The following is a 21,513-nucleotide window of genomic DNA, read 5'->3' on the forward strand; positions in this document are numbered from 1 at the left end:
CCTCTGAACCTACTGTGATGTTGTCCCTAACCAATGTCTCCCCTCTCACACCACAACATTGAGCTGCCAGTCCCATTGATGTAAAGTATAACATACTCATCCTCTAGTTCATCTGCCTTGGATGAGACCAGTCCTGCAGTTCTATAAATCCTGCACAACTACACGATAAATAGCCAACAGAGAAATAAGGCAGAAGACATTTTCCCAAATAGTTTAATGAATAGTTTAAAAAACTATGTGAAGTGTTCCTTCACAAGTGGATGCCAATATGTGTTATTGATGCCTGATCTAAAATGGCACGGTCATGCCGTTTATGGAACAGAGAATGAGATTGAATCACACAGCACAGAAACAGGTCCTTCATCCTGACTCGTCTGTTCCGGCCAAAATACCCACGCATGATTATCGGGTGTTGGTACATCCCAGCGATGTCTCTATTTGAAACCCGTCGCCACTTCCTACAAACCCCACCCCAGGGGGACTGGAAGCTACAGACATCATGATAGACAATAGGTGCAGTAGTAGGCCATTCGGCCCTTCGAGCCAGCACCACCATGATGCATCTATAAACGTCATTAGTGAGACCTCACTTGCAATATTGGGTACAGTTCTGGTCGCCCAGCTACAGGATGTCTTTAAGTTGGAAAGGGTGCAGAAGAGATTCACCAGGATGTTACCTGGGGTTACGGGCTTGAGATGTAGGGAGAGCTTGGATAGGCTGAGTCTTTTTTCTTTGGAGTGTTGGAGGTTGAGGGGTGACCTTATGGAAGATAGTCACAAAAAGCTGGAGTAACTCAACGGGACAGGCAGCATCTCTGGAGAGAAGGAATGAGTGACGTTTCGGGTCCATGGTGACCTTATTGAGGGGTAGAAGACCATGAGGGGCCTCAGAGGGTAGTCTGTACCGGGGATGAGCTGCCACAGGAACCTCTTGAAGCAGATACAATTACAACATTTAAAAGACATTTGGACAGATATATGGATAGGAAAAGTTTAGATGGCCATGGGCCAAGCACAGGCTGGACTTTGGGTGAGAAACGCTGTCAGCACTGATTGGATTTGGTAAATACGTTGAGATTACACAAGATAATTAGTAGAAAGCGCAAGGTATTAACATTTCCTGTGTCTTCAGATCTAGATACTTAAACATTTCTAATTGGTATCTTATTTAATTCTTGCTACTCTAGTTTGTGATTGAGTGATGTCGCCACAGCCAAACCTTCAGTAAAACCAACAGATTTACACTGCAGACCAGGGTTTTAGTCATGCGCTACGATTCATTCTGTACAACAATAACCCTGGAGTATTTCTTTATCGCCTGCTGGGCTGCTCCTAAAATGATTCCAAACATTCCCAAGAGAAAGAGCGATGATTTGAATGAAACATCTGCTGCACAGTGAGCTTGTGATGTTATGTGGCATCCATGATGACCAGGTGCCAGGTACACGTGACATTACACAGCATCCACACGTTACATAGCACATGCTACACGATGTCCACACGTAAACATACACGTTACATGATATACATACACACGTTACACAGTACACATCGACACGTTACACTGTACACATGCACACGTTACATAGCACATGCTACACAACACAATGTCCACACGTACACATACACGTTACATGGCACACATCCACCCATTCCACGTGTCACACGCATGGCAATGTTACACGGCATCCACGATGATGGGTGCCACGTACTCGGAATGTCTGATGCCGAAGGAGAAAGCAGGAGCCACGTTGCGATTGACCACGACCTGTGTGAGGAGAGAGGGCATGGGGTCACGGTGGGAGCATGAGTGGAAGAACCAGTCAGACAACAACTGTATGAGGACAGAGAGGGCACGGGGTCACCGTGGGTGCATGGGCTGCCCAGCGGGACAACTAGTAACACCACAGTCAGCTTGTCTACAAAGATCTCAGTGTGTCGCAGATAGTCCCTGTGGTCACAATCAGTCACACGCTGGTCTAGCACAAAATATTAGCAGCACAGAAACACATCTTCAGATTAACCGGTCACCAGCTCCAGTGATCAACAGGTTAACTGGTCACCAGCTCCAGTGGTCAACAGGTTAACTGGTCACCAGCTCCAGTGGTCAACAGGTTAACTGGTCACCAGCTCCAGTGGTCAACAGGTTAACTGGTCACCAGCTCCAGTAGTCAACAGGTTAACTGGTCACCAGCTCCAGTAGTCAACAGGTTAACTGGTCACCAGCTCCAGTAGTCAACAGGTTAACTGGTCACCAGCTCCAGTAGTCAACAGGTTAACTGGTCACCAGATCCAGTGGTCCACAGGTTAACTGGTCACCAGCAGTGGTCAACAGGTTAACTGGTCACCAGCTCCAGTGGTCAACAGGTTAACTGGTCACCAGCTCCAGTGGTCAACAGGTTAACTGGTAACCAGCTCCAGTGGTCAACAGGTTAACTGGTCACCAGCTCCAGTGGTCAACAGGTTAACTGGTCACCAACTCCAGTAGTCAACAGGTTAACTGGTCACCAGCTCCAGTGGTCAACAGGTTAACTGGTCACCAGCTAATGGTCATCAAGTTATCTGGTCACCAGACCTATCGGTCGACAGGTTAATCAGTCTTAAGGTTAACACATCGCCAGCCCTACTGCTCTTTATGTTAACATAAAATCCTTATGTTAAGGATGGGTGACATTTCAGATTGGAGTCTGAAGAAGGGTCTCGACCCAAAACATAACCCTTCCTTGGGCCCATAGATACTGCCTGACCCGCTGAGTTACTCCAGCACTCTGTGAAACGTCACCTATCCCTGTTCTCCACAGATACTGCCTGACCCGCTGAGTTACTCCAGCACTCTGTGAAACGTCACCTATCCATGTTCTCCTCAGATACTGCCTGACCCGCTGAGTTACTCCAGCAGTCTGTGAAACGTCACCTATCCATGGTCTCCACAGATACTGCCTGACCCGCTGAGTTACTCCAGCACTCTGTGAAACGTCACCTATCCATGTTCTCCACAGATACTGCCTGACCCGCTGAGTTACTCCAGCACTCTGTGAAACGTCACCTATCCATGTTCTCCACAGATGCTGCCTGGCCCGCTGAGTTACTCCAGCACTCTGTGCCTATCTTTAGTATAAAGCAGCATCTGCATATGCGGTACCTTCTCTGGGCTGTGACTCCCTGGGCCGGGTTTCCTTGTCGAGTCCCCAGGCAGCTGGTTCCGGCCGATCATGCTGAACTGGGGAGGCTTCTGCTTGTAGACGCTGGTGTCAGTGACTCTGTACGCCCCCGGCCCTGGAGTCTGCGGGATAGAAGGCAAGTGGTGAGTTGTAAAGGTGCCGACACCGAACACTGGCCCAAAGGCCAGGGGGTAATTATCCCCCAGCGTAGGGTGAAGGGTAGAAATGGAGGAGGTGGGCAGGATGAATGAGTGTAAAGGGGCAATCGATAGTCAGCACAAACTTGGTGGGGCAAAGGGCCTGTTTCTGTGTTATACAACTCTGGTACTAATCAGTGGAGACGGGAAGAGTTGATGACATTATCAGGTCTGGAGTCACACCGGGCAATGGGGAGAAGGGTCTGTGTGAACCAGGTGAGTTTTTACAACAATCTAGCAATGGGAACTAGCTGGCTCCGTGTTTTTAATTACAGGCCAATTCACTGGATGTTTTCAAGAGAGAGATTTCGCTCTTAGGGCTAACGGAATCGAGGGATACGGGGAGAAGGCAGGAACGGGGTACTGATTTTGGACGATCAGCCATGATTATATTGAATGGCAGTGCTGGCTCGAAGGGCCGAATGGCCTACTCCTGCACCCATTTTCCATGTTTCTGTAAATATACGTTTTACAGCAAGTACGGTGTGTGTTTGGATACGCGAGTTGTCCCCAGGCAGTCACGTCCAGATGTTAACGGTGCCGTCCAGCTGCGGACAGGGGGGCTGTTACCTTCTGGAAGTCTTCGTGGAAACTGCCCGTTTTGCTTCGTCCACTGAGAGAGAAGTTGGCGGAAGAGGACTTGATGACAATGTTGGGGCCCAGTACAGGCGGCAGGATGTAAGCTGCAGGACCTGGGGCGAGAGACGAGATGATATAATGCTTCCACTCAACAGAAAGGAGAAACTCCGCCGGTACAAGATGCAGAGCAAGAACTAGTTAGTTCCTTGGGTCCTGAGATCATTCTAGTCTCCAGGACCCCAACAGGATCTGTAAGAGTTGGCGGAGATATGATGAACATCCTTGGACGCTGTGGTTCCTTGTCCTGGGCTTCAATGTTGGACCAGGATAAGTTGGTGATATTTACACTTGGGGACTTGCAACTGCATCTCGGCACCATCCATGCCGATGTACAGACGGATCTTGGGTGCAAGTTCATATCTATCTGCCTGAAAATGGTGACACAGGTGGATAGGCTAATGAAGGGATTGGGAGATACTGTTGTAAAGTGGGCGTGTGGCAGAGAGGGCCATGATCTCGGCGGATGGTGCGGCAACTGAGACGGCTGGGTTACAGACACTACTCCGCTTGTCGGGAGCAATGCCGGGACTGGAGAACACGGCGTGAATGTAAGGCGGAGGTGGGAGGTATTTCCTGAACCTGAGGCGATGTGGCATGGTCAGGGAATAATCGATAGGGAGTCAATGAGTGCAGGGAAGAGCGGGTCAAGGTCCACACGGGAGTGAGTGCTCGCTCACCTGGGGAATGGTCAGTCCGGAACCCTCTGGTCCTTGAAGCAATGGAGAAAGCAGGGGCCGCGGTGAAGGCCGACTTCCCCGAGTTCTCTGGAGCGTAGTAACCTGCAATGGGGGGGGGGGGGGGGGAATCACACGGACCGGCTGAGGACATCATTACAGCGGAGCCAACCGCAACACACCCTCCCCATGGGGACCGGCAGGTTGTAGCAGTCAGCGGTACAACGGGGTTACAGACGGGATGGGAAACTGTGTGTGGGGTGGGAGGTGTTGGGGGAGTATTACAGACTGGATGGGGAGTTGTTACAGACAGGTGGTGGTGGTGGGGTTGGGTGATATAGACGGGAACATTATGGGCTGGGTAATTGTATTAGACAATGGTGTTTGTGGAAATGTACGGGGCTGAGGTACGGCCTGGTGTTGGGGTCCGCAGTCTTTGGGATAAGGTGTGGATTTGGGGTACACATTGTTTGGGATATGTTTTAGGTCCCCGTTTTTGGGGTGCAGTACTTGAGGTACGTGGTCTTTGGGGTGCAGTGTGTGGGGGTGCCCTCCCCTCGCCCCGTTCCCCGCCCCGTTACCTGGCCCCGGCGTCTGGAACGGTTTGAGGTCCTTGGGCCGCCCGTACAGCGAGTAGGCGGGGGCTCCGTCGCGGCCCCGGTGGGTGAGCAGCGAGGGCACGAGGTAGGCCGGCCCCGGTGAGCTGTCCACCGTCAGGCGGGCGTGGGGCACCCCGAAACTGTACGACGGAGAGCGGAACCGTGTCGCATCGTGCAACTCGTAACCTGTGGTGTGACGAAGGAGAGGTCAGTGGAGGAGACGGCAGTGGAAGGGGAGAATGGGGGGGGGGTGTGGGGGGGGGTGCTGGTCGCCGTGGAGGAGGGGAGAGAGTTGGGGTGTGATGAAGAGGGAGATTGAATGAGAAGGTGTTGGGATATGAGATGGGGGGGGGGGGATTATAGAGTCAACCCCCTCCTCGGGCAGTTCGTTCCCTACACGCATCACCCTCCGTGTGAAAATGTTGCCCCTCAGGTTCACAATAAACACTTAAAATCCACGTCTACTCGTTTGTAACTCTCAAACTGTGGGAACACGACTGTGGCGAAACGCCTTATCCATGCACCTTGTGATTCTATAAATCTTTACAAGGTCACCCCTCAGACTCCAAGACAGGCGATTGAGTCACGGTCCACCCGATCTCTCCATCCAGTCCCGGTAACTCGATAATTGTGACCTATTGTGCAGAGCCACAACACTACTAGAGACTGACGCCATAGCAACTCAATCCCTGCATACCAGGAAGAGGATTATAGCCACAGACAGTCACCTCTCAGCATCACATTGCGCCCACAACTACACAGTGGTGGTACAGAACCTACACACTCACACCAACACACACACCCACCTACACACACTCAAACACTAACACACGCACAGACACACACACACATCCCCACACACACACATACCCACACACACACACATCCCCACACACACTAACACATACACATACACACACATCCACACCCCAACACACACACAGTCCCAACACAGAACGCTAAAACACTCATAGCAACGCACCCACACACACATACCAACACACAGTCCCCACACATACCCGAGTAGACACACCTTAACACACACACAGCTTAACACACACAGCTTAACACACACCCACACACACACATACCCTTTAACTCACACATCCCAACCAGAACCGTCCCCAGATGTTTGGGTCAATTTTACACAGTTGTCCGCAGTTGTTTACACAGTTGTTTTACACAGCCCACGCAGTCAACAAAATAGAGAGAGTACAGAGGAGATTTACTAGAATGTTGCCTGGGTTTCAACAACTAAGTTACAGAGATAGGTTGAATAAGTTAGGTCTTTATTCTCTGGAGCGCAGAAGGTTAAGGGGGGACTTGATAGAGGTCTTTAAAATGATGAGAGGGATAGACAGAGTTGATGTGGACAAGCTTTTCCCTTTGAGAATAGGGAAGATTCAAACAAGAGGACATGACTTCATAATTAAGGGACAGAAGTTTAGGGGTAATATGAAGGGGAACTTCTTTACTCAGAGAGTGGTAGCGGTGTGGAATGAGCTTCGAGTGGAAGTGGTGGAGGCAGGTTCATTGGTATCATTTAAAAATAAATTGGATAGGCATATGGATGAGAAGGGAATGGAGGGTTATGGTATGAATGCAGGCAGGTGGGACTAAGGGAAAAAAAGTTGTTCGGCATGGACTTGTAGGGCCGAGATGGCCTGTTTCCGTGCTGTAATTGATATATGGTTATATGGTCCACACCGCCTCGTCACCAGCGGCTGAACCTGGCGCACTGAACACCGGACCGTGCCCCGATCTGACCCTGCCCGGCTGCAGCCTCGATGCGCGGAGGCTCCGGTGAACGGCACTTACCGGTCGAGCCGCGGAGACCGTACTTAGGTCCGGGGCTGCTGTAGAAGGCGGCGATCGGTCCTCTGGGCCGGTGGGGTTTCCAGGGACCGACCCACATCCCGGAGCTCATGGCCTGAGTGTCGGCGGCACCTGCGGGTGACACAGCGGTAAACGCGACCCGCACCCATGGGACCCGCACCCTTGGGACCCGCACCCATGGGACCCGCACCCTTGGGACCCGCACCCTTGGGACCAACACCCACGGGACCCGCACCCTTGGGACCAACACCCACGGGACCGGCACCCTTGGGACCCGCACCCACGGGACCGGCACCCTTGGGACCCGCATCCATGGGACCCAACACCCACCCTTGGGACCCGCACCCTTGGGACCAACACCCACGGGACCCGCACCCTTGGGACCCGCACCCATGGGACCCGCACCCACGGGACCCGCATCCTATGCCCCCCCCCCCGCATCCCACGGGGACCCGCACCCTTGGGATCCACACCCACGGGACCGGCACCCTTGGGACCCGCACCCACGGGACCGGCACCCTTGGGACCCGCACCTATGGGACCCACATCTATGGGACCCACACCCACGGGGCCGGCACCCTTGGGACCAACACCCACGGGACCCGCATCTATGGGACCAACACCCACGGGCAGCGGGGCGGGCAGGCGGACGCGGAGTGGCCCCGTTTGACGCTGTTACCAGCAGACGGGGTGACGGGCGGCGAGCGCGGACGCGCTGTCGGTGTCTGCGGTTCTGAACCCAGGACACAGTCCGGCGCCGCCGCTTCCCATCTCCATGGAGACCGTACACAATCCGGCATCCCCGCCCACCCGGAGCTAGAACTTGCTCCACATCCGCACCATGAAAAGTTATTGCGAATTGGAATAAACTGAATCCCAACACGTTTAATACCAACATCAAAAACAAGAGGGAAACCAGGGAGACGGATCAAGGATAAAGAAGGGAATTTCAGCCTGGGGATGTGAGGGTGCAGGCGCGGTACTAAACGAGAAATGAATCTGTTTTCGCCAAGAGTTAAGATTTGGACATGGTGATGCAGAATGTTAAGGCACATGAGATCCGTGAAAGAATGGATTTGAAAGGGACCTGGCCAAAGAAGGCAGACGGCAGCGGTGGTGGGATCAGTTATTCTGGCTGGAGGCCTGTGACCCGTGATGTTATATCAGCATTTAGCTAAAGCACAAGAAAACAGGCCCTTTGGCCCACATTGTCCATGCTGGCCCCACGTGATTGTGTTTGGCCTACACCCCTCCAACCCTAAACTGTTCACGTACCTGTCCAGGTGTCGTGCAAGAAATATCAAAGGTATCAAAGGTATTTTATTAGTCACATTCACATACACCGAGGTGTAGTGAAGTGAAATGCTTTTTGCCATTTTGCAGCACACAAAAGCACATAAATAGTCCTGAGACCCGGTTTATTTGGATGGAGCCCAGCTAGAAGGCATAGATAGGATAGACAGCAGGAATATTTTTTCCTGGGGTGGGAATGTAAAATACTAGAGGTGAGAGCAAGGTGCTGGAGCCTGAAACTCGAGTTCAAGAACAGTTTCCTGCCAGCAAACATCGGGCACTTGGACACTGCAAAACACTACCCTCAGCAACTATGAACTTCAATCAACTGTTTGGCTGCACTTGGGACATGGGGGGTTCACTATTATGGTTACCTAGTACCACGGCAATTAATTTATTGTATTAGTGATTGTTACCTGATGTATTAAATGTGAGGTTACCCATTTTGGTGGCAAAAACAGGAAAGCAGACTATTATCTAAATGGTTGCCGATTGGGAAAGGGGGAGATGCAGCGAGATCTGGGTGTCATGGTACACCAGTCATTGAAGGTAGGCATGCAGGTGCAGCAGGCAGTAAAGAAAGCGAGTGGTATGTTAGCTTTCATTGCAAAAGGATTTGAGTATAGGAGCAGAGAGGTTCTACTGCAGTTGTACAGGGTCTTGGTGAGACCACATCTGGAGTATTGCGTACAGTTTTGGTCTCCAAATCTGAGGAAGGACATTTTTGCCATAGAGGGAGTGCAGAGACGGTTCATCAGACTGATTCCTGGGATGTCAGGACTGTCTTATGAAGAAAGACTGGATAGATTTGGTTTATACTCTCTAGAATTTAGGAGATTGAGAGGGGATCTTATAGAAACTTACAAAATTCTTAAGGGGTTGGACAGGCTAGATGTAGGAAGATTGCTCCCGATGTTAGGGAAGTCCAGGACAAGGGGTCACAGCTTAAAGATAAGGGGGAAATCCTTTAAAACCGAGATGAGAAGAACTTTTTTTCACACAGAGAGTGGTGAATCTCTGGAACTCTCTGCCACAGAGGGTAGTTGAGGCCAGTTCATTGGCTATATTTAAGAGGGAGTTAGATGTGGCCCTTGTGGCTAAGGGGATCAGGGGGTATGGAGAGAAGGCAGGTACGGGATACTGAGTTGGATGATCAGCCATGATCATATTGAATGGCGGTGCAGGCTCGAAGGGCCGAATGGCCTACTCCTGCACCTAATTTCTATGTTTCTATGTTTCTATTGCAATAGTGAACCTGTAAAACGGTAGTAAGTAAGAATGGCATTGAAACGTTCTTGAGTCCGGAGTCTCAAGCAGTCACGGCAGACTTGAATGGTTATTCTCGTTGCAAAGGACGTATGGTTTGATTGTCGCCCTGTGATACAAAATTCGAGGAGTGAGAAAAAAATCACAGTACTTTAGAAACTCAGCTCTTAAATGACACCGGTTGAGGGGAGTGGGTTATTTCACCAGATAATCCGCGTCTCTCTCAGTAAATAACTGTAATGTTTGCATCAACCACAGCGAGTAACTGCACAACTGTTGCCAGAATTTACTGGCGTTTTATGTATAAAACTGGGAGAATAACATTCTGCTGAAGAATGAGCTTTCCCGGTTGTTCCCGAAGCATTCAGCATAAAACCGCTCTCCCGCAGAGAACCAAAGTGACACTTCCCAAAGTAGAACTGAAGTTTCCAAGTGTTAAAGAGGGAACTGCAGATGCTGGAGAATCGAAGGTTACACAGAAAAGCTGGAGAAACTCAGCGGGTGCAGCAGCATCTATGGAGCGAAGGAAATAGGCAACGTTTCGGGCCGAAACCCTTCTTCAGACTGATCGGGGGTGGGGGTGGGTGGGGACAAGAAAGGGAAAAGGAGGAGTAGCCGGAAGGCTGGGGGATGGGAGGAGACAGCAGGGGAGCTGAGGAAGGGGAGGAGACAGCAAGGACTAACAGAATTGGGAGAAGTCGATGTTCATGCCCCCGGGGTGCAGACTCCCCAAACGGAATATGAGGTGCTGTTCCTCCAATTTCCGGTGCTGCTCGCTGTGGCCATGGAGGAGACCCAGGACAGAGAGGGCGGAGACGGAGTGGGAGGGGGAGTTGAAGGTCAGCTAGGTTATTGCTTGGTTATTGCGGACCGAGCGGAGGTGTTCGGGTTAGGGTTAGGGTTAGGGTTAGGGAAGTTTCCAAGTTCGCCCCGGCTCTCAGCAGCGCTCGGGTCCCGGCTCGGCAGCGTTCGGGTGGCGGGAGGACTCGGGTCGGCCGGAGGACTCGGGTCTCGGCTCAGCAGCGCTCGGGTCGGCCGGAGGACTCGGGTCTCGGCTCTCAGCAGCGCTCGGGGTCGGGCTCGGCTCTCGGCAGCGCTCGGGTCGGCCGGAGGACTCGGCGAATCTGGTGTTCGGGAACACTCGGGTCGGTCGAGGACTTGGGTCCAGGCTCGGCAGCGCTCGGGTCGGTGGGAGGACTCGAGTCTCGGCTCACAGCAGCGCTCGGGTCGGTGGGAGGACTCGGGTCCCGGGTTCGGAAAGACTCGGGTCGGCGGGACGATGGAGACGAAGGGGCTCGGCATGGAGGCGCCTGAAGTGACGGCGGTTTCGGTGATGGCGGAGGAACAGATCGCCATGGCCGAGCAGCTGCCGAGTGCGGACGAGGGCGGCTTCGCAGGCGAGTGTGTGTGGGAGGGGTCGGGAGCAGTGCTAGAGGCAGCGGCCACGGACCCGCGCCTCATAAAACAATAAATAAAAATATATGGAGGGCGAACGGCGCCGCCAGCGGGAGCCGAGCCGATCCGAGGCGGCCCGAAGCGCTTCGGCTCCAGCTCCGGGCGCTCGGCCCGGCCCGGCCTGGATCGGCCCCGATCGGCTCGGTCTCTCTGTCGATCCGCGCCCGCGGGACACGGGCAACGAAGGAACTAGGCGGCAGGCCGGCCGGTCAATGTCGGGAGGCAGGGAGTGAATGAGGGAGGAATGGAGACTATCATGGAGGGAGGTGGATTACACGTGGGGAGGCGAAGGGCCATGTTGTCTCTAGGGCTGGGGAAGGTGTATGTCTGTCTGTCTGGTGTGAGGGTCACCTGAGGCAGAGGCTGCGACAAAAGGCCATGGGATGGGACCATAGGTCATCGAGGCACAAAGTTGTCCAGCACGGAAACAAACTGTGGCCCCCCTGTCCAAGTTGGCATACTATACTGGGCCTGCTACTGGCCCATTGCCCTTCCCATCCAAATGTCTGTTACAATTCATAATTGTATAGCTTTAAGGCAGAGATAGACAAATTCTTGATTAGAACGGGTGTCATAAAAACATAGAAAATAGGTGCAGGAGTAGGCCATTCGGCCCATTCAATATGATCATGGCTGATCATCCAACTCAGTATCCCATCCCTGCCTTCTCTCCATACCCCCTGATCCCTTTAGCCACAAGGGCCACATCTAACTCCCTCTTAAATATAGCCAATGAACTGGCCTCAACTACCTTCTGCGGCCGAGAATTCCACAGATTCACCACTCTCTGTGTGAAAAATGTTTTCCTCATCCTCGTCCTAAAAGATTTCCCCCTTATCCTTAAACTTTGACCCCTTGTTCTGGACTTCCACAACATCGGGAACAATCTTCCTGCATCTAGCCTGTCCAACCCGATAAGAATTTTGTAAGTTTTTATAAGATCCCCCCTCAATCTTCTAAATTCTAGCGAGTACAAACCGAGTCCCGATGTTGGGGAAGTCCAGGACAAGGGGTCACAGCTTAAGGATAAGGGGGAAATCCTTTAAAACCGAGATGAGAAGAACTATTTTCAGCCAGTTCATTGGCTATATTTAAGAGGGCGTTAGATATGGCCCTTGTGGCTAAGGGGATCAGAGGGTATGGAGAGAAGGCAGGTACGGGATACTGAGTTGGATGATCAGCCATGATCATATTGAATGGCGGTGCAGGCTCGAAGGGCCGAATCCTGCACCTAATTTCTATGTTTCTATGAGTCTATCCAGTCTTTCTTCATATGAAAGTCCTGACATCCCAGGAATCAGTCTGGTGAACATTCTCTGTACTCCCTCTATGGCAAGAATGTCCATTAGGAGACCAAAACTGTACACAATACTCCAGGTGTGGTCTCACCAAGACCCTGTACAACTGCAGTAGAACCTCCCTGCTCCTATACTCAAATCCTTTTGCTATGAATGCTAACATACCATTCACCTTCGTCACTGCCTGCTGCACCTGCATGCCTACTTTTAATGACTGGTGTACCATGACACCCAGTTCTCGTTGCATCTCCCCCTTTCCTAATCGGCCACCATTCAGATAATAGTCTACTTTCATGTTTTTGCCACCAAAGTGGATAACCTCACATTTATCCACATTATACTGCATCTGCCATGCATTTGCCCACTCACCCAGCCTATCCAAGTCACCTTGCAGCCTCCTAGCATCCTCCACACAGCTAACACTGCCCCCCAGCTTCGTGTCATCCGCAAATTTGGAGATGTTGCATTCAATTCCCTCGTCCAAATCATTAATATATATTGTAAATAGCTGGGGTCCAGCACTGAGCCTTGTGGTACCCCACTAGTCACTGCCTGCCATTGTGAAAAGGACCCGTTTACTCCTACTCTTTGCTTCCTGTCTGCCAGCCAGTTCTCTATCCACATCAATACTGAACCCCCAATACCGTGTGCTTTAAGTTTGTATACTATTCTCTTATGCGGGACCTTGTCGAAAGCCTTCTGAAAGTCCAGATATAACACATCCACTGGTTCTCACTTATCCACTCTACTAGTTACATCCTCGAAAAATTCTATAAGATTCGTCAGACATTCAAGGGTCTGGGTCATGGGGTGAAGGTAGGAAAATGTGGTTAGGAGGCAGAGATCAGCCATGATTACATGGTGGAGTAGACTTGATGGGCCGAATGGCCTAATTCTACTCCTATAACTTGTGAACATTCTCTGGCAGGTCATTCCAGATACGGTATACCTCAGAGTAAGGCGAGGATGTTGGGGTTAGTGTTGGGGGTCAGTGTTGGGGTCACGTGAGGGACATGTGGTTGCCAGGTGAGCAAGTCATGGGGGTGACATACAAAGGGACCGTGAATGGAGTGAGCCAAGTAGCGGTGAAGGCTACACTGAGGTTCCCAGATAAGGGGCTAAGAGAGAATTGGGTATCATGGGGGGTTGGGGTCTCTTGGAGGAAAGGATCTGAGAGGATCTGGGATGGAGATAAAGACGCTTCAAAGCACAAAATATATCGGGTCAGTGACAGGATGTGGGTGGAGTGTGATGGGAGATGTAGGTTAGGGAAATTGACTTGGGATTGTGCCTCATGCTGTCGGCCAGGACTGGAAGTGTATTGCACAGAGAAGTAATGATCCCAACAGCTCGCACTGCATGGGAAAGCGGAAGGTTAATGCAGATCCAAAAGCAGGTGACGAGGATTTGTTGAAATATTTACATTCAATGTGTTTTAAAGATAATTTCAATATTACACTGGGAGTGATCATCAATGAAGTTCCTGCAGTCCCTTGAGTAACAAATCCAAAGATTCGATACTCGCTGAAAACATTACTCCCCATCTTTATCTGAAATGGCCTGACTCTTGGTCTAAGTACTCCAACTCAGGGACACACCAACTCCCCATGGTTCCATGGAGATGGAGGAATGGTCCCTGATGGTGTTCTAACCAGGAGTAAGGGCCAAATCCCTGGCACTGTGGCATTGATGTGCCTGGAAAGGACACATATTCACTTTAACCTGATCCAGCAAAAGATAGCAAACAAAGCCATGAAGGAACAATGATCAGACAGCCGGCCTGGGCTGGTGGGAGCGCCAGTGGACAGGGCAACACCCTGACTGGTACAGGCACAAGGAGTGGAGTCAGCTTCTTCACAATCTGACACCTCATTCATCTTTTATCCTCTTGATTTTTGGGTTGCAGATGTGACAACGGTGACTGTGGGGAGTATGACTGGAGCTGCCGATAATGTGTTTACCACATCAGTTGCAAATGCATCCATATCAGAGCATGTGCTGGTAAGTATTCACTTGGTACACATCATACATCCATGGTCTTGTCTTGTTTGAGACAGTCCTCAGTAATGTTTACAGCATACATTTTACCTGTTCATTCTGCAGGTGTCAGGTGCTGCTCTGTCAACATTACCTAGGTAGACCATAGGAGACTTCAGCTTCCTACTCTCGACTTGCTCTCCAAATGTCTAACAAGTACTGCAATAATGGAGAGACTCCTGGTTGGACCTGTACAGCCCATCTTGTGTGTGCTGACCAAGTTGACACACTGGGCAAGTCCCATTCGCCTGTATGTGGCCCATATCCATCTAAACCCTTCCTATCCATAGATCTACCCAAATGTCCATAAAGCCATGATTATATCCACTTCTACAGCTTCCTCTGGTAGCTTATTCCCTATACGAACTGTCCTCTGAGTGATAAAGCTGCTCTTGAGGCTCCTCTCAAATCTCACCTTAAGCCTCTCCCCTCTATTTGTAGAATCTCAGGACTGAGATGAGGAACAACCTTTTCACCCAGAGAGTTGTGAATTTGTGGAAATCTCTGCCACAGAAGGCAGTGGAGGCCGATTCACTGGGAACGGAATCAAGGGATATGGGGAAAAAGCAGGAACTGGGTAGTAGAAGGATAGAAAATAGGTGCAGGAGTAGGCCATTCACCCTTCGAGCCAGCATCTAAAATCAATAACCCGTTCCTGCTTTTTTCCATCATCCCTTAATTCCTTTAGCCCTAAGAACTAAATCGAACTTTCTCTCTTGAAATTGATTTACTGATTTTGGATGATCAGCCATGATCATATGGAATGGCGGTGCTGGCTCGAAGGACCAAATGGCCGACTCATGCACCTATATTCTATGTTTCTAGGAAAAAGACTGAGCATTCAATTCATCCATGCCCCTTATGATCTTGTAAACCCCAATAAGGTCAGTATCCTACACTCCTGGGTGACCAGAACTATACATAATACTCCATGTGTGGTTTCACCAACAATTTGTCCAGTGGCATCATGATGTCCAGATGTGTGCTCAATACCCTTCCCAATGAAGACAAGAGTGCACTGACATTGCTGAGACGCAACTCTTGGACAGGGGTTAACTTGTGCAAATTACAAAGAGGTGGAGTAATTCAGCGGGTCAGGTAGCATCTGTGGAAGGAATGGATAGGTGATGTTTCAGGTTAGGACCCTTCTTCAAACTGACTGCAATGAATGGAAAAAGCTGGAAAAGAGGTTGGGGGGAGGGGAATAAACCTGGCAATTGCCAGATGGATACAGGTGACGGGAGTTTGATTGTCAGGTGAGTGGACAAAGGCTAGGGATGAGTAGGAGAATTTTTTTAATCAAATAAGAGGAGTAAAATGTAAAGCCAGAGGGAGGGATCTAGGTGGAACGTGATGGAGGGCAAAGATCCTATAGCAAGCAAGATAGATCACTTGACGAAAGATTCACTCATGGGCAGATTCATAGGTAATTTTCGGCCCCATTTCCGTAACCGGCTACCATCTCCACACCAAAGATCCCATAGGATACTAGTGCGGAGACGGAAGCCGGTTACGGAAACATCCTCGTAAAAATAAAAGTTATTTGGGAAAAATCTTTTCCTCATTTTCAGAATTATAATTTATTAACACAAACGGTTCCCCTGCAACGCTGATTACACTGCGAGTCGGGTCGGGTCAGGTTACTGAAATGGATGAAAGAAAGGTCCACGTTCCGCTCCGTTGTGTACTACACACCAGCCCATTGCATTTAGAAGGAGTGGTCTATCTTGCTCCGCTATAGGATCTTTGATGGAGGGGTGAGGGAAGAGAGGTGGATTGTGGGAGAAATAGGTGCGCACTGGGGTTGGGGTGGAGCTGGAAAGAGAGAGGGGGGAGGGTGGGGTGTTGTTTAAAATTGGAGAATTCAATCTTCATACCGTTGGGTTGTAAGCGGAATATGAGGTGCTTGTTCTTGTGTAGCCATGGAGACCAAGGGCAGAAAGGTTGGAATGGGAAGGTGTTCACATGGTAATAACCAGAACATCCAGCAAGTCTTGGCGGTCCCAGTGCAAGTGTTTGGCAAGTGTTGCTGAATCTATGCTTGGTCCCCGTCGATGTACAGGAGGTTGGAGGATATGCACGTGAACCTCTGTCTCACCTGGAATGGCTGCTGGGGTCTCTGGATGGAGGTAGGGAGAAGGTGTAGATGTTATAGGAGGGCAGATGTGACATCACCTGCAGGTCCAGTTATGTTCCTCTCTGCACGGTCAGCAGTGTGAAACATTGCCTGGGTTATTTAAGAAGTGCATTCTCCTGCAGGAGTGTTTATCCCAGTGCTAGCACTGTATCTGGACTTTGCAAAAGCATTTGATGGATTGAAAAATAGTTCACAGGATGAGCGGAACTAATGGCATGAGTAGATAATTGTTTGAGGGGCTGAGGACAAAGTAGAGAACAAGGGGCCTTTTTACGTTGGTCAGCAACCGCTGATGGGATGTCTCCAGTTCATATTTACTGATCTATGACATCGACATGGTTTGCTGAGCAAACAAGGTGAGAAAATGAGGTGTGTCTGGGGAAGGATTATGAATAATCACAGAGGTTAGAAGGAGTATAATGTGGACAGTGTTAAGGAAAATCACAGTGGAAGCAAGATTTAAAACAGCTTTGTAAATAGTGGGCACCTTGTAATGTTGGTGGCAGGCGTGTGTAGATGCTGTGCATATGTACATGACTAGGAATGAATTAGGAATCTAGGTGGTATGCCGCCTGCATTGCAGGGGGTAGAGTACTGGCTGTTATACAAGATTGTGGCGAGACCACACCTGGAGTGCCAGGTATATACCACACCTAGAGTGCCAGGTATATATATACTTGTTCTCTGTTCCCAGGGAAGGATTTATTGCCTTGGAGACAGTGTAGCATAGCGTAACAACTCAATACATGTTGTCCTAGCCAGAATGAGTAATAGTAACTTATCAAAACTTACTGGAGTTTAGCAAAATGAGATATGGTCGCACTGAGACAGACAAGGTTCCCAGAAGGAGTTTCATAGAGGCCAGGAGTGTTGCTCCTGTATCTGAGGAGTTCAGAACCAGTCCCCAGGAGAGTTTGGCCCCCAATGAGACAGACCGAAGCTAGGAGCAGGAGGAGGCAATTAATACTTGATTAGTATGGGTGTCAGGGGTGATGAGGAGATGGCAGGAGAATGGGGTTGATATGGAGAGATAGATCAGCCATGATTGAATGGCAAGGTAGACTTGATGGGCCGAATGGCCTAATTCTGCTCCTATCACTTATGAACAAGAGGCGGCCTGGCGCTGGGATTGTGCTCCACACTCGTGTTGTGTTCGATAAATCGCTAGATTCAGATAACAGTTTTAATTCACTCTGTAATTTATTACACTACTTAATAAGGCACATACACTCACGTATCCTGGAATATCCCCAAGTACACAGCAGAGGGCACCACAGGACATGTTCAAGATCACCAGGCACCATTCACAACATGGCCCAAGGCTGAGGTTCTCTCACCGAATGGGCACCCACCACCATGCTTTATGGCATCAGCCCAGACCACACCACTGCCCCCTCCCTGAGCCAATCATAAGCCCCTTGTCTGCAACGGTGGGCTACCCAGCTATTGCTGTTGTGTTTTGTTCACCAATGTAACATTTCCCATAGAATAGCCTGGGAAAGGCTGCGATCCCAGGCAATGGTCACAGGTGAGAGGAGATAAATGTGTTATTGAGAGGCGATGGAGTGTAAGGGCTGATGATAACTACATTTCACATTTTAGCTGAAATGGTCAGTTTGACCCTTACACTCCAACTCGGTGGCTGAGCATCCAGTGACAGTTCTTGTCCTCTCTCACACACATCACACTCACCGTACAAACAACATCTAACTCCTTGGATGCACAGTATTTAATTATTTGCCTTCAACTGTTTTCTGAGGTGGAGGATGCCGTGACGAGATGAATTTTACTTGCTCTCAGTCTTCAATGGGTTACCCTTATCCCTAGCCGACCATACCAGGTCTAGAGTTTCCCAGCTACCACGACCACCCTTCCTGCATCTAGTCTGCCCAGCCTTGTTAGACTTTGTCAGTTTCTCTGTGAAAGTCCCATGGTAGGCTGTAGTCCATCTCCCAACATGCCTTCTCCTGGACCTTGCACTGTTTTAATCTGCACTTTCTCGGTCACTGTAACACTATATTTTGCACTATGGTATTTGTCTCTGTACTACCTATGGTATTTGTCTCTGTACTACCTGTTGTCTCTGTGTGCTACCTGTTGTACCTGTGTATGGCTCAGTTGCATTCCCTCAGTTGCATGCTCAACAATGCTCAATGTTGTGGTCTTACTATACGAGATGATAGAACTTTATTTATCCCAGGGGGGAAATTGAAATTCATAAAACACAAGATCCGTGAAACATTAAATTAAAGTGACGAGTGGAAAGTCCAGGATTGGGGATGTGCATGGATTGGGGGGGGGGAGGGGAGTCAGTCTCAGTCTACCCCACGACAGAAGGGGGGAGTAATTGTACAGTTTAATAGCCACAGGGGAAAAGGATCTCTTGTGGCGTTCTGTGCTGCATCTTGGTGGAACCAGTCTGTTGCTGAAGCTGCTCCTCAGGTTGACCAGAGTGCGGAGGCTCTGTACGGTCTCACCATGATAACTGCACTTTGTGTCTTCTTTAGTAAATCTGCAGGTCTTTCTGTCTACTGGTAGAGAGGTACGTGAGTGATGAGCAGATTGAATGAGTGGGGTGAGAGATGAGCACCAGGGAACTCTGCCTGACTGGGGATAGGGGCGGTGAGGATTTGTGGAACATGGAGGGCACTGTCAACTGTGGCAGACAAGTAGCCATGCATCCTGGGGAAGGAGGACGTTGCAGGAGTTCTGGAACAGGCCTCATCGTGAGAACAGAGGAACTGAGAGAAAGGGATTAACCACAACCCTGATTATATTGGCTGCTCCTGAGGCAGTGTGACATATAGATGGAGTCAATGGTTGGGTGTCTGGTCTGTGTGATGGACTGGGCTACATCAATGATGGGGTGTCTGGTCTGTGTGATGGACTGGGCTACATCAATGATGGGGTGTCTGGTCTGTGTGATGGACTGGGCTACATCGATGATGGGGTGTCTGGTCTGTGTGATGGACTGGGCTACATCAATGATGGGGTGTCTGGTCTGTGTGATGGACTGGGCTACATCAATGATGGGGTGTCTGGTCTGTGTGATGGACTGGGCTACATCAATGATGGGGTGTCTGGTCTGTGTGACTGACTGGGCTACATCAATGATGGGCTGTCTGGTCTGTGTGATGGACTGGGCTACATCAATGATGGGGTGTCTGGTTTGTGTGATGGACTGGGCTACATCAATGATGGGCTGTCTGGTCTGTGTGATGGACTGGGCTACATCAATGATGGGGTGTCTGGTCTGTGTGATGGACTGGGCTACATCAATGATGGGCTGTCTGGTCTGTGTGATGGACTGGGCTACATCAATGATGGGGTGTCTGGTCTGTGTGATGGACTGGATTACACCCACAACTTGTGGTCATGCGCAGAGCTGTTGCCAAACCAGGCTCTGATGCATCCCAATAAAATTATTTCTATGGTCTGTTGAAATTGGTAAGAGTCGCTGAACATGTGCTGACTTTCCTTCGTCTTGTGAGTGAGCGAGTGAGTGAGTGAGTGAGCGAGTGAGTGAGTGAGTGAGTGAGTGAGCGAGTGAGTGAGTGAGTGAGTGAGTGAGTGAGTGAGTGAGTGAGTGAGTGAGTGAGTGAGTGAGTGAGTGAGCGAGCGAGCGAGCGAGTGAGTGAGTGAGTGAGTGAGTGAGCGAGTGAGTGAGTGAGTGAGTGAGTGAGTGAGTGAGTGAGTGAGTGAGTGAGTGAGTGAGTGAGTGAGTGAGGGAGTGAGTGAGTGAGTGAGTGAGTGAGTGAGTGAGTGAGTGAGTGAGTGAGTGAGTGAGTGAGTGAGTGAGTGAGCGAGCGAGTGAGTGAGTGAGTGAGTGAGTGAGTGAGTGAGTGAGTGAGTGAGTGAGTGAGTGAGTGAGCGAGTGAGTGAGTGAGTGAGTGAGTGAGAGGTGAGTGAGTGAGTGAGTGAGTGAGTGAGTGAGTGAGTGAGCGAGTGAGTGAGTGAGTGAGTGAGCGAGTGAGTGAGTGAGTGAGTGAGCGGAGTGAGTGAGTGAGTGAGTGAGTGAGTGAGTGAGTGAGTGAGCGAGTGAGTGAGTGAGTGAGTGAGTGAGTGAGTGAGTGAGTGAGTGAGTGAGTGAGTGAGTGAGTGAGTGAGTGAGTGAGTGAGTGAGTGAGCGAGTGAGTGAGTGAGTGAGTGAGCGAGTGAGTGAGTGAGTAGAGGTGTGTAGGAATGAACTGCGTTTAAATCGAAGGTAGATCACAAAATGCTGGAGTAACTCAGCCTGATAGGCAGCATCGCTGGAGAGAAGGAATGGGTGACGTTTTGGGTCGAGACCCTTCTTCAGACGTGTTGGTGTACTTTCTTGGCCGTAGCATTGATGGGGTTGGCCCTGCACAAACTGTTGGTTACAAATAGTTTTCAGTGCTGGCTGCTGGCAGGCCCATTGATGAGGATTGTGGCTTGATGTTGATGCCGTTTCACGTGCATGCTGCACAGTATTCCCCGTTATTCCCAGTTGTATGAGCTTCTCTCTGGAACCTTGCAGGCGTTCCAGAGCCTGCCATGAGAGGGCAGCAGTGTCGACGTTTAGAGCTGGCAGGTACACTGGTGATGGATCCCAGCCAGGACTCACCCCACAGATCCCAGTCCCTCCACGCACTAGAATCTCCCAATCCCTGCAGAGTAGTTATTAAGATGGCTGTTCCGTGGGCGGTTGCTGCTGGGACACAAGTCGGGGTCTGATCAACCCCGGCTGGGTCGCCTGGGCGAGGGGGTCTGATGTTGTTAGACCCAAACACCCGATGACCCCAGGTCAGACACAGGCCCTTCGGCCCATCCTGCCCATGCTGATCCGCTAACCCATCTACACTAATCCCATCAGCCTGCATCAGGTCCATGTCCTTGACTTGCCTATTTGTACCCATCCCATTGTCACTTAAACCTAGTGATTGTATCTGACCACACCACC

At 50.4% G+C, this 21,513-nt stretch overlaps 2 protein-coding genes across 2 annotated transcripts in view; one reads left to right on the forward strand and one right to left on the reverse strand.

Annotated features, from left to right (window-relative positions):
* Positions 1-974: 974 nt before the first annotated feature.
* Positions 975-7,877, reverse strand: LOC129705539 (outer dense fiber protein 3-like). Its single transcript, XM_055649108.1, has 7 exons — positions 7,786-7,877; positions 7,089-7,217; positions 5,253-5,456; positions 4,675-4,776; positions 3,929-4,050; positions 3,143-3,283; positions 975-1,768 (listed from the first exon to the last, which is right to left on the reverse strand). Exons 2-7 carry the CDS (start codon positions 7,195-7,197, stop codon positions 1,679-1,681), a joined length of 768 nt encoding a protein of 255 aa, XP_055505083.1. The 5' UTR covers positions 7,198-7,217; positions 7,786-7,877; the 3' UTR covers positions 975-1,678.
* Positions 7,878-10,915: 3,038 nt separating this feature from the next.
* LOC129705534 (deformed epidermal autoregulatory factor 1 homolog) overlaps positions 10,916-21,513 on the forward strand; it is a 32,555-nt gene continuing 21,957 nt past the window's right edge. The window contains 2 exon segments of the mRNA XM_055649105.1: positions 10,916-11,062; positions 14,325-14,419. Of these exon segments, the coding sequence (XP_055505080.1) occupies positions 10,945-11,062; positions 14,325-14,419 (213 nt within the window). The 5' untranslated portion in view covers positions 10,916-10,944.

Source organism: Leucoraja erinacea, chromosome 18 (assembly GCF_028641065.1).
Source record: "Leucoraja erinacea ecotype New England chromosome 18, Leri_hhj_1, whole genome shotgun sequence".
In the NCBI taxonomy this organism is placed as follows: Eukaryota; Metazoa; Chordata; class Chondrichthyes; order Rajiformes; family Rajidae; genus Leucoraja; species Leucoraja erinaceus.